The sequence below is a fragment of the Chionomys nivalis genome, chromosome 22 (genome assembly GCF_950005125.1).
Source record: "Chionomys nivalis chromosome 22, mChiNiv1.1, whole genome shotgun sequence".
Lineage (NCBI taxonomy): Eukaryota > Metazoa > Chordata > Mammalia > Rodentia > Cricetidae > Chionomys > Chionomys nivalis.
The window spans coordinates 36689108-36705947 of record NC_080107.1 but is presented as its reverse complement, the minus strand read 5'-3'; the positions used below and the strand labels follow the sequence as shown (position 1 = coordinate 36705947).

At 32.6% G+C, this 16840-nt stretch overlaps 1 protein-coding gene across 7 annotated transcripts in view; it reads right to left on the bottom strand.

The window, feature by feature from the left end:
* Positions 1–16840, bottom strand: part of Lrp1b (LDL receptor related protein 1B) — a 1777797-nt gene that overhangs the window by 222751 nt on the left and 1538206 nt on the right. For all 7 annotated transcript variants that reach the window (XR_009056008.1, XM_057755646.1, XM_057755649.1 and 4 more), the window contains exons 56-60: positions 13902–14085; positions 12384–12469; positions 11314–11436; positions 9395–9576; positions 2005–2204 (exon numbers count right to left, since the gene is read on the bottom strand). Coding sequence is in view for 6 of the 7 variants with exons in the window: in XM_057755646.1 (XP_057611629.1) it covers positions 2005–2204; positions 9395–9576; positions 11314–11436; positions 12384–12469; positions 13902–14085 (775 nt within the window). In the remaining variant the exon portion in view is untranslated. The remainder of the gene's footprint in view (positions 1–2004; positions 2205–9394; positions 9577–11313; positions 11437–12383; positions 12470–13901; positions 14086–16840) is intronic.

Below are 16840 nucleotides of genomic sequence, written 5' to 3'. Positions count from 1 at the left end.
CAGTTTAAGAGCAGGCAAACACTTTATAATGCAATATATTTTCAATATGTAACTGCAAATTAAACACTCTCATGTGTTTTACTATACAGTAAATTTTATCAAAGATTAATATACTTACAGAAGTTTAGTACATTTTCTAGATGTGAAAATATAGGCTCAACATTTATAGGGACAGATAAATCTTTGAATATGTCAACCTATGATTACAACAAACATTTGCTTTTGATTTTTTTAGTAGAGAGAATATTTTTAAAGCTAAGCATATTGTGATTTGGTTTTGTTGTGATCAAAGTTATAACTTACTCATTGACTGATTGTTTACTTTAATTGAGTCTTGGTGGGTTTTCTTAATGTTCATAATCAGACTGTCAACACTTAAGTGTGTTGCATATGCTTAACTAATCTCTGTGTTCTGGTATAGGAGCAGCTCTGACAACCTCTCAGCAATGCTTGCTAGAAAAACCAAAATTGTTTATATATCGGCATAAAGGGCATTAGTCAAAATTAATGACACTACGCTTTAGGACATGTTATGACTTTTCCTTTGATTTGCATGGCTCCAGAATTTTGAGGCTCTCATGCCAACACACAGTTTCAGAGTTTCCCCCCACAAGTAACAAATATATTCCCTTACTTTCTTTTTTTTTTTTTTTTTTTTTTTTTTTTTTTTTTTTTTTTTGGTTTTTCGAGACAGGGTTTCTCTGTGGCTTTGGAGCCTGTCCTGGAACTAGCTCTTGTAGACCAGGCTGGTCTCGAACTCACAGAGATCCGCCTACCTCTGCCTCCCAAGTGCTGGGATTAAAGGCGTGCGCCACCACCGCCCGGCATTCCCTTACTTTCTTTCTGTTTCTCTTTTTCTTTTGTTTTTGAATTCTGTTCTATGCTTAAAGGATATATGAGAAATCACTCTACATTAGGTTGCACCAAGGGACTGGGCTCTCTGCACTGCATGTGTTTGAAATGTTTAGACATCAAAATTTCAAATAGCCAAAGCAATGTTGATTTGTAAAATGTCAGGACAATGTTAATATCATTCTTTACTCAGAACAATAGTCTACATGGATTTCCAACATTTGAGAGTTCTATCAATCACTTCTTGCTTGCTAGATCTATATAAATCTTGTCCTATTTCTCTCCTTTACTGAAGTTTTTCTATCAAATGACAGACAGTTTCTAATTATTTTATCATCTATTTTTATTTAGTATGCATTTCTCTTCTCATAATTTCTCCTTATATCAATTTCCTTTACAAATTTGCTATAATTTTGGAAGTAATACATTATAGAAATTAAAAACAATGATTTATTAAATCTAATATTTTGAAATATACATATGTGTATATTTCCTGTATTTTATTCTAGAAATTGTTGTTGCTGTAGTATATAACTGTACACATAAATATGTGCTAATATTATCTTCAAGTATTAATTATTGGGTTATTACAAATTTACTTAATTTTAACTTTTTTTCCTTTGGCTTTTCGAGACAGTTTCTCTGTAGCTTTGAAGACTGACCTGGAACTAGCTTTTGTTTTGTTTTTTTTTTTTTCCTTTTTTCGAGACAGGGTTTCTTTGTGGTTTTGGAGCCTGTCCTGGAACTAGCTCTTGTAGACCAGGCTGGTCTTGAACTCACAGAGATCCGCCTACCTTTGCCTCCCAAGTGCTGGGATTAAAGGCATGCACCACCACCGCCCGGCTTCTTGTTATAACTTTTAAAGAAAACTCAAATATTACATAACACAATAAAATATTATATTCAAATCAAGTGTATTCTATTCCAATTCAGTGAGGACACATGTAAATATTAATTTAGAAAACCATCACCCATTCGTTTATGTATAAAAGTACAATGTACAATGAAAGCCAACTTACATTTTCAAAATTATGTATATATATATACTTATAATTATGCATATAAGATGAACTTAAATAATTGCTTCATAAAATATTTAAATTAATATTTTCTGCAGTTGTAAATATTGACTTGTTTATAAGCTAGACCAACCTTTGTGTCTATGAGATCCATCCATGTTGCTAAATTCAATGTGATTCTCATCAGCCCAGTAGAGTCTACGGTTTACATAATCTATTGTTAGTGCCATAGGTCTAGAAATCTTAGTTTCTATGACAACACTCTGATTGGTTCCATCCATTCCGACACGGCCAATGTGTGGATACTCACAACAGTCAATCCAGTACAAATACCTAGGAAAGAAAATCAACATCCATTTCATTGACAGTAGCTGCTGGTGTAAAACATCACACAATATTTTACCTTTTGGTTTCACTGTTTCTAAATTAATTCTTGATGTATCTCTCAATTGCAGCACTCCTGACAGACTTCAGTGCAAACTCTTCTTATATTTTTTGTTTGTTTTTTCAAATTAATGATATAACACTGTTTGGGGTATTTATTTATCATTCATCATGTTCTTGTTAATATACAAGAACACAGATTATGAGCTTATTTTACATCTGCAAACTCACAGAAGCATAAAATTAATGAATGTAAAATTGTGGCAGTGATCTCTACCGTTAAAAGGATAAAACAACCAACTGTTGGATCTTCCATCTATCTGCCTCTATCTATCTACTATCAGTTTTGACTTGTTACCCATTTAAACTATAGATGTTATTTCATTGGTTGGAATAAGCATTATCACTGATATCCACTGTACTGGTATAAATATTTATTTTTACATAATGTAAACAAGAAAATTAAAATTGAGTGTATTGCTTCTCAAAGCAGCTATATCTCAAGCCTATAAGAGTCCACAATATTTGTTTGGTAGTGTATCTAGTCAGTGCCTTCATAGGACTTCCTACCTAATTTTAAATTTAAATTATGATATCAGAAGGTCTGTGACAGGAATAGGAAAGAGAGCAAAAAAAGTAAAATTTATCTTGATACTCTTGAAGTTACACTAATCAGCCTGAGTTAAATATTAATTCTGCATCATGTGAAATACAAAATACACAGGCAACACATTACCAAGAATTTCTGTGGTACTTAAACTAATTTGACTTGAGTTAGAAAAATCCCATCAATTTTCGAGAAGGTTCCATGAGCTGCAGAGAAGGTATATTCTTTCATATTTGAGTGGAATGTTCTATAGATTTGTTGCGTGAAAAGTCATATATCTGTGCTAATTCTGAATTCACTTGGGAAATTTTATGCCACCAAGTAACGATAGTTGCCAAAACCATTAGAAAATGATGTTTTATGTATTTGATTAATAGCTAGTTATTATTTGTTTTGAAAAACAGACTATTTTCACAAAAAAATATAACCTAGACAAAACATTACACATCTTTCTCATGAACTAATGGAGAAACATGTGAAGTAAGAAATTGACCAAAAAGAAGTCATAGTGACTAGCCATTCACCTTGCTTCAACAAAGCAGTATACTCCCCTATGTACTATTAGAACTGTATTTGGAGTATTGATACTAACCTTTCCTGCTATGCTCCTGTAGGGTGTTTATACACATTCATATCAGTTAATTTTCTTGTGCTTATGCATCATTTAGTAAAATATTAAGCATTATTTCAGTATTTTTTTTTTTGCTAAATTAAGAATGGTATAAAAGAGATAGTTTTTGTATTTCTAGTTAATCAGGAACGTGCAGATATATACAGTTATAGTTACACTTAAAATATATTAAAACCAGGATATTAAACACAAATGCAATCAGCAAAAATTCTGAAAATAATGGCATGTGAAAGGCATGATTTTGAAACTCCTAATAAAATTATGAATTTCAAATGCCCTAAATTCATCGAAATATCATTCTAAATTTTAGCTTCGTTCTTATTGATTTTTCACTCCAGACCTGATTTGCACAATCATCACTAGGTTGTGAAGTAGAATCAAAATGGCTACATCATTAAAGTCAATTTCTGTTCAATATTGCTTTCAAAAGCTCTGAATTGTCCAATATCTGAAATTCCTGAACATTAAGTCCTCCATAATTTAAGGGACTAAATATTTTATTCCAGTCATTTCTTGCTATTTAAATGTGTGGATTCAGTCTGTGTCAGTTCCTCGTTATAATTTCAAGTTATTGCTTCAGGGCTTTCATTATGTTATTTGTCTTACACGTGCTTCTTTAATTAAAAGATATGTCTGTGAACATGTAATTCATATTGTTTCCTCTGTTTTTTCCAATTTATTTCTTGATTATTGTTAGTTCCTATTTTCGTGTTAGGTTTGAAGAGGTATGGTTGAGAAATGTTTTGTAAAACCCGTATTTTCATTGAACCACACTTAAGAACTTAACTGCTTTAGCTGATATTGTAGGGTTCTAAGAGGGCAATGAAAATATCTCTGCTGTTGTTAGGCACCAACAGACACTGATACCTATTTCCCTAGCAGTTATGGGATTAGAGTACAAATAGTCAACAAAATCATTTTTGCTTTATTACAGTATAATTGAACAATGACGATATAGGGTTGCTTGACTCACAATCAGAAAGCTGTTCTCCTACAGTCAATGAGAGAAAATGTCTAACACATCTTACTGCCCCACTTAAGTGGATGGAAGACTTTATACTGAAACAAAATTTCCCTTGATGTTAGAGTATGTAGTAGATATTTCTAAGCACTGGTGGATAGGAAGCAGAATGTGAAAGTATATTTACCTAAATGGCTTCCCAAGTGAATTTAGGACTTGTGGATATAAAAATATTTACGAAGTATTTTATAAATGCATTAAAGAGAGTGCATGGTTATTTGAGGGATTTTTAACAAAATTTGTGTTTACTTTAACCTGAAACTTATCTTTATAATTAGGTTTGAAATTCCCCATGAAATGCAGCTTTATCTTTCAGAATTTAGAACACAGCAAGACTCAGTTGCTGGTTGTAATTCACAGGGATAGAGCATCATCTTTTGCCAGGCCTTTACGGACATTTGAGTCACAAAATAATATATGCAATATATATTTGGCTAGTCTTTCATGATTGTGGTGTAATTAAAATAAGGAAAGACTCTGGTCTCTTGTAGGATGCAAGCTGGCATATTCTCAAAGAATGCTATGTGGAGTCTTAAGGAAGCAAACCTTAGAAACAGGTTGCTTTTGTTTCAATTCTGTCTTCCCATGACTGTATGAACTTAGACTTAAACAATCTTCATGGGCCTAAAATTTATAAAATGTTGAAAAAAAATCATTAACACCTTATTTTTATGAGGCCATCATGAAAAGTGTAGGTGCTAATACTTAAAGCAAATTTAGATAATAAGTAAACATTCTAATGACTATTCGGCAATATGATATTATTATCTAACACCTCACATATGGCCTGTGTGAATTAATATTCTTTTGGTTTAATAATACCCACTCAGTAGGATACTAGCTACGTTAGATCATACCTGTGCAACTATACTATGCTCCTGGATTTCATGTATACTATCACTTTACTTACCAAATAAAATACTCATTAAAAATCTATATCCAAGAAAGGTACCATGACACTATGTGTGCTCCAAAGAGGATATCCTGTTATCTTATGAAGGCACAGCAACTTCTCCTTTGAATATATAAGAATGATTTAGTATACATGTATGTTTCAAATTTGATAGTGAGTCTTCTATAAGCAAAATGGGTGTTTTTCCTTCAAAATAGAACTCCCAAATAATTACCTACGTGGAACATTGGTTCATGATAAATAATATGACAATTAATTGTTCAATGAAAATATTTAGAGCTTAAAATTTTGCCAAGTAATATACAATATTTGTCTAAGATATGGTGAGAAAAGTCTTAGGCTTAATGGTACCTACTGTATAATAACAACCATGTCTAAATATTCCAAAGAATATCTGCTTGTAACCATAACAACAGACTCTGTGCTCTTAAAGAAGTGGTTTTTGAAATGAATCAAATTATGAGCATCAGAGATGTCTTATTTTCTCAGAATTCAGGTAAGAAAATCAGAGAGACATCTTGTTTCTATATTTAACTCTAATTCTAAATCATTGAAATAATCATGTGTGTTCATTTCTTGTGGATTATGCCTAAATAAAAATATATTGTACTCAACTATCTATAATTTTAAAATTAATGAGAGAAGCGTTTTAGTGTAACTGCAAAGTCTGAAGGTATGTTTATTTGCTTTGCACACAAAATTAGAAATTAAATTTTTATCCTGCCCTCTCATTTCCTCACAGCAAGCATTCCTCCTTTATGATAGCTTCCTTTGAAACATGCACGTCACTTACAGTTCAACTATATATTTGCTTTTGTAGAGGTATGGTTCATGTCCCTAGAGCTATGACCCCACAGTCTTGTGTATGTTCAATTACCTGTTTATTGCCTGACTCCACAATGTGACTATTGGACACACTGGATATACCATATAAACTTCTAGATGGAAATTTAAGGCATTTATAATAAAAGGTGGCTCTATAATCTTGTTATCAGTATTTTGTGTCCACTTGGACACATTTATAAAATACCTCACACAGGAAAAATTATTTCTGATGTTCTTGGAAAATATATATTATTACAACAGGATAAACATAAGATATATGGAATTTCTCATCCTATTAGATCAACAAGCCATACATGTTCCCTCTTTGTATGTCTTTTCCTATATTTCCCATATTCTTGGAAGGACTGATATAAGCTGAAGTTAATAAATATAAATAATCTTTACAGAGTGATTTGCATTATCATCATACTTATAGGCAATAACGGATATAGATGAAATTTTTTAACATGTACTCATGTATTTCAAAATCAGAATGACACATGCTATTATTTCAGCAGATAGTTAATAAATTAGGAAAAACTAAACAAAATATATCTTCAGACATAAAATATGGAACTAAGGCATAGCTCACTGGAATAGTTCTGGGTTGTGTGTTGAGACATGGCATTTCAAACAATAAGGTGTGCTTCTAATGATTTAGGTAGTGTATTATAAATTTATCATGTAGACTCCTTTTTTTATTCTTTTTTTATTAAAATTTCCACCTGCTCCCCGTTTCCCATTTCCCTCCCCTCCTCCCAAATATTGCCCCCTCCCTCCTCCCCTCCCCCTATCCCCACTCCTCTTCTCCTCCCCCCACACCATTCCCCCTCCCTCTCAATACTGAAGAGCAGTCCAAATTCTCTGCCCTGTGGGAAGACGAAGGTCTTCCCCTCTTTTTTAAGGAAAGTTTCATTTTTCAGATGGAAAAATTTAGGAGTTGTGTGCTGCAAGCTTTTTCCCCTTTGTTTGAGTGTTTCCTGGAAAAAACACTCTCATGCCATGATGGTCATTTTGTTGCTTAAAACTTTAATGTGATGCACTAGAAAAATTATGAGATAAAAGTCTGGAAACTGAATTAAAGCCCCATTGTCTCTTCAAATTTTGGTTGTTTCATAGCATTAAAGAGATCAGTGAGTCCATTAAGTCTTGACTTATACTTCTGTCTGAAAAGAACTCACACCTCTCCAGAACAAGAGGTGAGCCTCAACGACACATTTTAGACCACATGCAAATCACATATGAAGTGGAATGACTTAGCTATTTTTATTAAATAATTTTATACATTTAGACGGCATCTCTGAATTGGGACCATCCAACAGGAATTATATACGGCATTTTCTGCATGAAGATCTTTTTATGGATGCAAAAAAATCTAGATTTTTTATTGCCTTGCTCTGGGGAACCAGAAAACAGTGTTAAAATGGCAGTGTTGAATTAAGTTATTAAAATAGGTGGCTTTTTCCATAAAAGATCTAATTTTATCAATTTCTTTGGTTATAAAATGGCATACATGTATTAGAATACAAATACTATCAAAAATAGAATCAAAGAAGTCTTTTGTATCATCCACAATAATTTATCATTCACTATTTTAATTGGTATATTGAGTGATGGATTTATATTGATGATAACTGAGGACTGCCTCGAGTTTATGGGGTAATAACTGTATCCTAGGAAAAATAAAAACCATAGCTTGATCAGCTAAACTCACTCGGCTAGGAGCAGTCTTTACTTCACAAACAGGAAATTCAGAAATAATGTTTATGTTTATAAAAAGGCAACATTTCTTTCATTAGAGATGAAGAGTCTTTAATGGCATATAAGAAGCCATATCAATTTAATTGACTTTTTAAAAAGTACAATGAACCAGATATTCAAAAAAATATATTTCTGATAAAACGGCAAAACAATCAAATAATTCAAAAACTTATAAATGAATACAAATGGAGGCTTAATTTAGAATATCTTGTCAATATTTACTGAAACACACATTAAAAAAATACTCAATATAATTGTTTTGGTTAAAATTGTTTTGACATTATGTCTGTATAATAAATAAAATATTTTAATACATAATAAAATAATATGGAAATATATATATATGTATAGTGAAAAGTTAAAATGTGTATGCTCCCTTGGAAACAGCAACAAATACAAATCTTGTCTGATTTTATATAGTCCAGTCAGATTAATGTTTAAAATTAAGTTATAAAATATGTTGTGACAATCATTTACATGAAATAAAAAACAGACACACACACACAAAAAAAAAAAATAGAGATTTTATTAGCAATTACCAAAATCTAATGGTGGCTAAAGTTAAAGTGTGATAAATGAATTTACTTGGCAAAACACACTTTGTATAGTAAATTTAAAGTGCTACACTAATCCTCTACTGGCTACTGTGAAGGTGTTCTATTTTTACCAAAACCAGCATTCTCCAGATTTGTTATTTTAACAAGCATGCAAAATACGTTGTGATTCTATAGAAGTAATTTTGAGCATGTATTTATGCTACATTATAGTGTAAAATGTGAAGAATTGCATTCAATATCTACCAAAACAACATAATTGAAAGTGAATGAAGATATTCATAATCTATGGATTTTCACCACACACCAGACAGCTTTGATGGGTATGACCTACTGGTCAGAAATGTCTGCAATACATTCTTCATTCTCATGCTTCAGCCCACCCACCCTTTCCCATGGTCCTCTGATTTTCTTCTTGAATGTATTTGATGAAACAGTACCATTTACCTTCTATGGATACCAATTATGTCTCCTGCTTTAAGAGTAGTGTTTATGCTGTTTAAAGCTTTGACCACATTGAAACCCATTTTTGAGTTGTCTGTCTTACCTTTTTCACAATTTGAGGTATCAACATCAGCTAGATCTTTTTTTTATTGTTAGTGATTTAATTGCTTAGGAAAAAATAACCTTATTCAAATACTTAGAAAGCAGACATTTTAAAATAGGTTTTAATTTCATCACTTTAATGCTATGTCCATATTTAATAAGCTTGAATGGAAAAGGGTCTACCAATTCATATATTACTTTAATTTTGATACTTTTAGGCCTAGAAAATTAACACAGTGGGTATAGTCTAAATCATTAAGATTTTTAACAGTTTTACAAACCCGGCTTGAGGATCTAAACACAGGTCCCTGGGAAACTTCAGCCTTTTGCTAACAAGTACAGTAGGGTACAAGCCGTTGAGTTTGGAGACTTCAATTATCCTTTTCTCCGTGTCAGACCAATAGAGGTTTTTTCCAATCCAATCAACAGCAAGTGCATTTGGAACAGCAGTGTTATGCACTACCTAACAAAATAAGAATTTAGAAGGTTAGCAGTATAAATGGCTTCAATAAGACTTGAACAACTGTTTTTTGATTTTTATTGAGATACAGAACTCTATTTAAACTGAAGAAATTAAATTTAGATAAAAGAAGAGAATAATTTACCACAACACATTACTTATTTAGAAGAAGTAACCCAATGTGTATTTAGACATAGAAGTAACATATGCATTTAAAGAAAAACAAAACCCTCTGAAAAGTAGATGCACAGTTGATAACTTCATTTCATTAGTGTTTATCTGCTCATCCTCTCAAACTCTGGGAAAAACGTTCTATTACATATACACACATACAATTATTAATATTTACTTAAACAATGAAGTCATGGCTTTGGTGATATTTTCACCACTCTCTTAAATACAGCACTAGAGTAAGAGACAACAGTGCACCCTTGTTTGAATACAGCCAAGTAGCAATAGAATTTTGGAATCATCCTTTCTTTAAACAGCCAGTGGTAATGAGTGTGAAGCAAGAAGGTTTGAAGCAGCCATGATTTGCTTTGCCTGCAAGACATATTTGCTTCTTTTGCCTTTCACATTCCATATTTGAAAACTGACATTGTTGACTGTTCGATGAACATCAGTGAACAGCTATTCTGTGGAAAAGGGATGATTCTTTTTTTAAAAATTCACAATACAACATTGTTTAAAATAACAATAGAATAAGAATTGGAAGGTGATAGAGGTTACAAAAAACTCAGGTGTCTTCAAAATATAAAAGTAACCTTTAATAAAAACAGTTCTTGTGAGAAAAACCATGATTGAGTTTGAACACTGGAAGATTCAAAGATTTTAGGCAGACTTTCAAATTTTATGAAACAACAAAGTCTGCTCATTCTTTGAACTGCAGCCATTGATCTATGAAGCCAACCTGTTGTTGCAGTCATATGCTTCAGACACTCACCTGGACCACAGGAACCCATAGCTCACATACATGTACTTTAAGATTTCACTAATGTTTTCAAAGAGTTGTTTCCATGGAAACTAATTACAAAAACATAAAAAAATTGATGTTTCATCTACTTTAAGCCTTTGAAAAAATTATCTATTTATTATCATCTAGTTATTTATATGCATATCAGCATGTGTCTATATATGTGCTCCAATTGCATGTTCGGTATCCACAAATACCAGAGAGAGCTTTGGGTCCATTGGAACTGTAATTACAAGTCGTTGTGAGCCACTTTAGGATGTTTCTGGGACCTGAAACTAAGTTCTCTACATGTGTATCAAGTGCTTTTAGAAGCTGAGGTGTCTCTCAGGCCCCTAACTTTTGTATAATCTATCTTATAGCTTACACACTGAACTAATATTTTATTTAAAACTTTGGGTACCATTGGGTGGTACCAAGTAGGTCATGTCTAGAATGTGACAGATACTTAGTTGTGAGCTAATAAAACCATTCGTAATTGTACATGTGCTGAGAGTACATTTTAGCAGTGCTAAAAATTTTATCTACACTCCATTATGTACAATTATGAATCTTATCTAATTGCAAGAAATACTATTAAAATAGAACCTGAATATAAAATGGCTCATTTTACAAATTTAATATTTATCAGCTTTCACAGAAAAAGTGTAAAACAGAATTCAAGCTAATTTGTTACATGAGGAATTTTTTGCTATCAAATAAGATTTTATATCCTTGTCAATAATACCAAAGAAGTATTCAATAATCCCATTTATATATTGTGAAGCTACCTTGGTATCACTTCCATTTAGACACATTCTGTTTATCCGACTTCCATTGGGCCTGCTAGAATCAATCCAATATATAAATTCTTCTCTATAATCAAAGTCGATTGCAATAACATTGTTTAATCCCTAAAAATGAGAAGAAATACACATTCTATTAATAATATTTCTAATGTTTAGAATCCAGAGAAATAGTCATCTTTCTTTGAATAAAAATGAGTGCCTGCTTCCTCACTTTGTGATCACCACAAAGAAGTATTTTCCACAGAGACGTAAGGCTGTAATGAACTTTTAATATACCCATTTCTTTTACATTTCTTCACATTTTTCTCACGGAAGCATTTGAAGTCCATTTTACTCAGGTTTTCATGATTGGCAATAATACAAATGTGCACAGGAACCAAGACTATACTGAAATGTTTCTACTATGTTATAATGGTTTATATGTTGCATAGAGGAAAAACCTTTTATATTACTAACAATCTCAAACCCATATTAGCCACTAGAGACAACAGAAAGAACCATTTCTGAGAGTCTTTGAACTACACGGCTTGGTGGAAAAAAGCAAGAAGTTGTCACTAGAATGCTGACTATATATCCAATGCTGTTGCTAGCTGAGTTTATAAATAGGATATTTAATTATCCCTCCTTAAACTGACAAAGTACAGCATAAAACTATATTGTTTAAATTAGTAGTAAAAAATATCTCAATCTTATTTATTTTCCAGGATGAAGAAGTATCCAGAATTCGCTAGTATGCCTAGCAGTTTGGGCAGGATATAAAATAATTCGAGAGAACACCATGCCACTTTTAATATGCCATCCACTTCCAACACAGCATTTTTAAGAAAATTCTCAGCATGAACTATGCTCTGCCATCTTCCCATTCTTCCACACAGCATCATACGCTAAGTTGGGACACGTTGCTAATCCTCGTCAAAACACTGATAAGTTTTTGTCTACAAACATGCACATAGGAGCTTCATATGCTGCAAGTGTTAGTTTTTCTATGTGCGTAACTTCGTTGCTCTCTGGGGAAGCAAATTCACTGACTTGCCCTCCTGGAAGTGACACACCTGCTTTAGAAGCGTGGAGTTGGAGCCGTCGGTGCTGATTTTTCTTATCTCGTGTTGATCAGCGAGAATTAAGAAAGGTTCTTCATCTAAAAGCAAATAGAAAACTGTATTAGACATTCTGCACTCATGGCTTTCAGTTTAGGCTTCTCTCAGTTCAGTGTGTAGCTGTATAAATGAACAAATAGAGAGTTCTTTTCTGAGTAATACCAGCCAAAGACATCTATTCTGTCTGTAGGAAAGTGAAGTGCACAACCGGCAGGCAGAGCAGGAACTGGGAGCAATTGAACATGTGTCTCTCTTACTCTCAGGACTCTTAGACATTAGACAATGTATTTGGTAGTAGAAAATATCTACTCCTTTGTGTATTTGTGGAGAATTTCAGGAAAGTGTATAGCTATGTTAGAAGCTATAGTAGACTCAGATGTTTAGATTGAAATTCCTTCTTAATAATTAACCATTTTTAAGTTCCAGATTTTGATTTTTGTTATTTTTTTTTATTTTGCCACTTCTCATTATTATTTTCAATCTTTTGTACAATTATAATTCTTTCAAAAATGTTCCTCTGGCATGCCTTACTATTTTATTTATTTTTATATTTACAAACTTGTATAATAAAGACGTGTTAATCTCCAATACACTATGAGATTTTTCTTTGAGTTTTCATTTAGAAGCAAATTAAATTATCTTTTTGTTTTGTTTTTTGAGACAAGGTTTCTCTGTGGCTTTGGAACCTGTCCTGGAACTAGATCTTGTTGACCAGGCTGGCCTCAAACTCACAGAGATCTCCCTGCCTCTGCCTTGCAAGTGCTGGGATTAAAGGCCTGTGCTACCACCTCCCGGCTTGCAAAGCAAATTCTTAAAGAAAAGCAGTTCAAAAGTTTTGTATATACATTGATTTGAAAATTATTTAAGTGAAGTCAATAAAAGTATATTGTTTAGATGATATTTAAAAGCTGAGATGGACAGAATTTTCCTTTTATGCCATCAATAATCATATATTGCCTTGTATCATTTTAATGTGTGTGACTGCTTAAACAGAAGTTTAAGATTTTCTAAATAGCTACATGATTTATTTAATGGTATATAGCAGGATTTACTGTTATTACTACCACTGCTGTTCTCTAGCTCTCTGTGGTAGGCATTTATGCATAACTGCATGTGATACAGAACAGAAGAAAAGTTATCACAATAATGTCACAGTACTGTCTCTCAACCTTGGCAGAAGCGATAACTATCCGTGCCTCAGAGAAAGCATGCTGCGAAGAGTTAAGTCATGTGTATGCAATCCCAACATGTTAAAAACTCTTAGTGTTTTACAAGACAGCAATGCAACCTGCTCTTAAACAGAGAAGAACAAGCGTGATGTGCAAAGTCTCTATATCAGTATTCCAATACCAAGGGAAGGGTTATGACTTCTCAGACACAGGAATAAGGAATAAATTCAATAAGAAGTGGTCATAAAATTCAAAATCCATTTTTGTAACTGGGCTTGGATCATGAGCAAATTCAATTCCCTACCTGAGAGTGACCTGCAGCCATTTTGGTTATTGGGCTGTATTTCATAGCCTTCTGCACAGTGGCACTTGTAGGTTCCATATGTGTTGATGCATTGCTGACTACAGGGGAAGCCCGAAGAACATTCATCAATGTCCACACATGTTTTACCATCATCCTTCAGTTGGAATCCAGGCCAGCACTTGCACTACGGAAAGAGAAAAGAATGATCAACAGATGTCACTGTCATTGTCCGTTGTTTTTGGTTAGCTCTTTAGCAAGGTTTACCCTAGAAAGACACTTAAGTAAGGGAAAGTCATTCTGTCACCTCACAAATAAGCTTAGTAAAATTACATGTATTATGCAAAGTTAAAATAGTTAGAATCTGACCTTCCAGATAGCTAGAAAGGAGTATCGCAAAACCCAGACATAAGACAGTAGCTTCTATTTGATCTTTTACTTTTAAAATGTATCTCTTTTATTATTGGAGATTTCACTACAATTACATCATTTATCTTCTCCTTTTTCTTTCTCCATAACTTTTCATATAACTATCCCTTATCTCTTTAATGTCAATGTCTTTTTTATTAACTGTTGTTAAAGGCATATAGGTAGATAATTATATATTCCTATATATGGAAATGCAATCAAAACAAATTTGAATAATACACGAGATTCTTTACTGTGGACTGAAAGTATACTTGGTAGGTGTTTATCATTAATATTATTGGTCTTGTTGTTAAACTTGATCTATTCTGTGTCTAAGTAAGAGAATTTTTGTTAAATGTTCTTGCTATTAAACTTGATCTACCCTATATAAGTAAGAGAATTTGTGGATATTGAAAACTGAATTAGGAACAAACTTTTGAATCAGCTGAAATAATCTTTTACAGCTATTCATTATAACCTTTTTGTGGGCTTCATCATTTAGCTGAGACTGAAGGAGATGACGGAGCTTTTTACTTCTTAGGAAACCTATCAGGTGACACATGCTCATAATACGTATTCATATTTTTAATATAAAATATTCATATACAAGAAAAGAGGTGATACATGCAAATTAATGTGCCCAGAATTTTGGTAAATATGTTTTGTGCAGTATTTTTAAGAAGAGTGAATCCCATAAGCCAGTGGTTCTCAACCTTTCTAATGCTTCAACTATTTGATACAGTTTCTCACATCGTGGTGAAACCCAACCTTAAAATTATTTTCGTTACTAATTCATAACTGTACCTTTGTTAATATTATTAACTATAATGTAAATATATGTGTTTTCTCATGGCCTTAGGTGACCCCTGAGTAAGGGTCTTTCAAACTACAAAGGGGTCATGACCTATAAATTGAGAACTGTTGCCCTAATCCCTTAAAACTTCCAACTTTTGCAATTTCCATCAACATTTATCTCATAAGACTCAGCAATGGGATGCATTGTTTAAATCTCTAGAACCCACTGTCAGTTTAGGAAATAATCTAAAACCAATAGTCATATTTCACAGTCTCTGCATATCTCAACTGAGACTGTGATGCCCATCAATAAAAATCATCCTGCATCCTGAGCTAGTGATTCACTTGCTTAGACTAAATTTGTGATGTGCACAAGCAACACTATACTCTGCTCCTAAATGCATGCACAATGAGGCGTCGTGGTGGTGACACCTTTAATCTCAGTACTTAGGAGGCAGAGGCAGGTGGATCTCTGTGTGTTTGAGCTCAGCCTGGTCTGTAAAGTCATAAAGTGAGTTACAAGTCAGCCAGAATTATTACACAGAGAATATCTGTCTTGAAAGACTGAAAAAAAAATACTAGTGGAAGGAGAGTCAGTTAGTTGTCTGATTTGCAACAAGAGAACCCTACCCGGGATCCCTGATATGCATGTAAAAACCAATGAGAATCAGAGGGAGACCCAGAAAAAATGATAAGGTTGTGATTGATCAAGGAAAATGCTTCTTGCCTCCATGAGCACTGACAAACATGATTACATAGCCTGAGTTCAGAGGCATGTACAGACATGCATGGATACACACAATAAATTCCTGTGGCATTCAATTCACAACTTCTTTTTTTAAAATAAAGAGTTAAAAAAAAGGAAGAATTTGTTAGAAAGGGAACTGATATCACTTAAAAGTAGTAGAAATTAAATTACATGATAATGTAGTTGAAAAGCCAGAATCTGACTGTTGGACACAAAGGGATGTTGAATCAAAGCACTTTTTAAGCTGATGTCTGTAGAATGGCTGCATGCTTTTCAGAGAATCTTTGTTTAAATGTGGTCCCTAAAATAATTATGGATGTCAGTGTCAGAATGACAGAAGCATTTATCATACACATAACTTCAATAAATCAAACTTATAGAAAAGTAATTCACTGTAGGTAAATGGCAGAACTAAAACATATATATGTGTGAGTCTGTGTGTGTGCATGTGTGTATACATGATTTTATATATGGAACTATATAAGTAAAAGTATAAGGTTTGTAGAAAATGTTTATGTTTTAAAAGGGAAATATTTAAAAATATTTTCTCCTCAGTCCAATAACCATGCTTAATTTTTAAAGTCCTATATCTGAATATATTTTATTGTTAAATAATATATTTAACAATATTTTATTGTTAAAATGTAACTGTAAGAAATTCTAAGATGCTAGTATGTAATTTTAAAAGATTAAAAGTTCATTTTGTTTCCATATATTACCAAAATATAGGGTAAAAAATGATCACAGCTTTGCTTGAAATATTGTAGGAAAATATTGTGAATACTCAATTCATCTTACTTCTTTCATAGTTTAGAATTATTCCACACTTTGATTTATGAAAAATTACTTAGGACTGTGGAAAACAGAGACATAGAGTTATCCAAGCTTTTCTTGTTATTTTTAAAAAGTATCTTTACAGTTATGCAGGATTTTTGGAAAATATTTATTCTTTTGCTTTTGCAATATAATGGTAATATTTTTATTCCCAAAG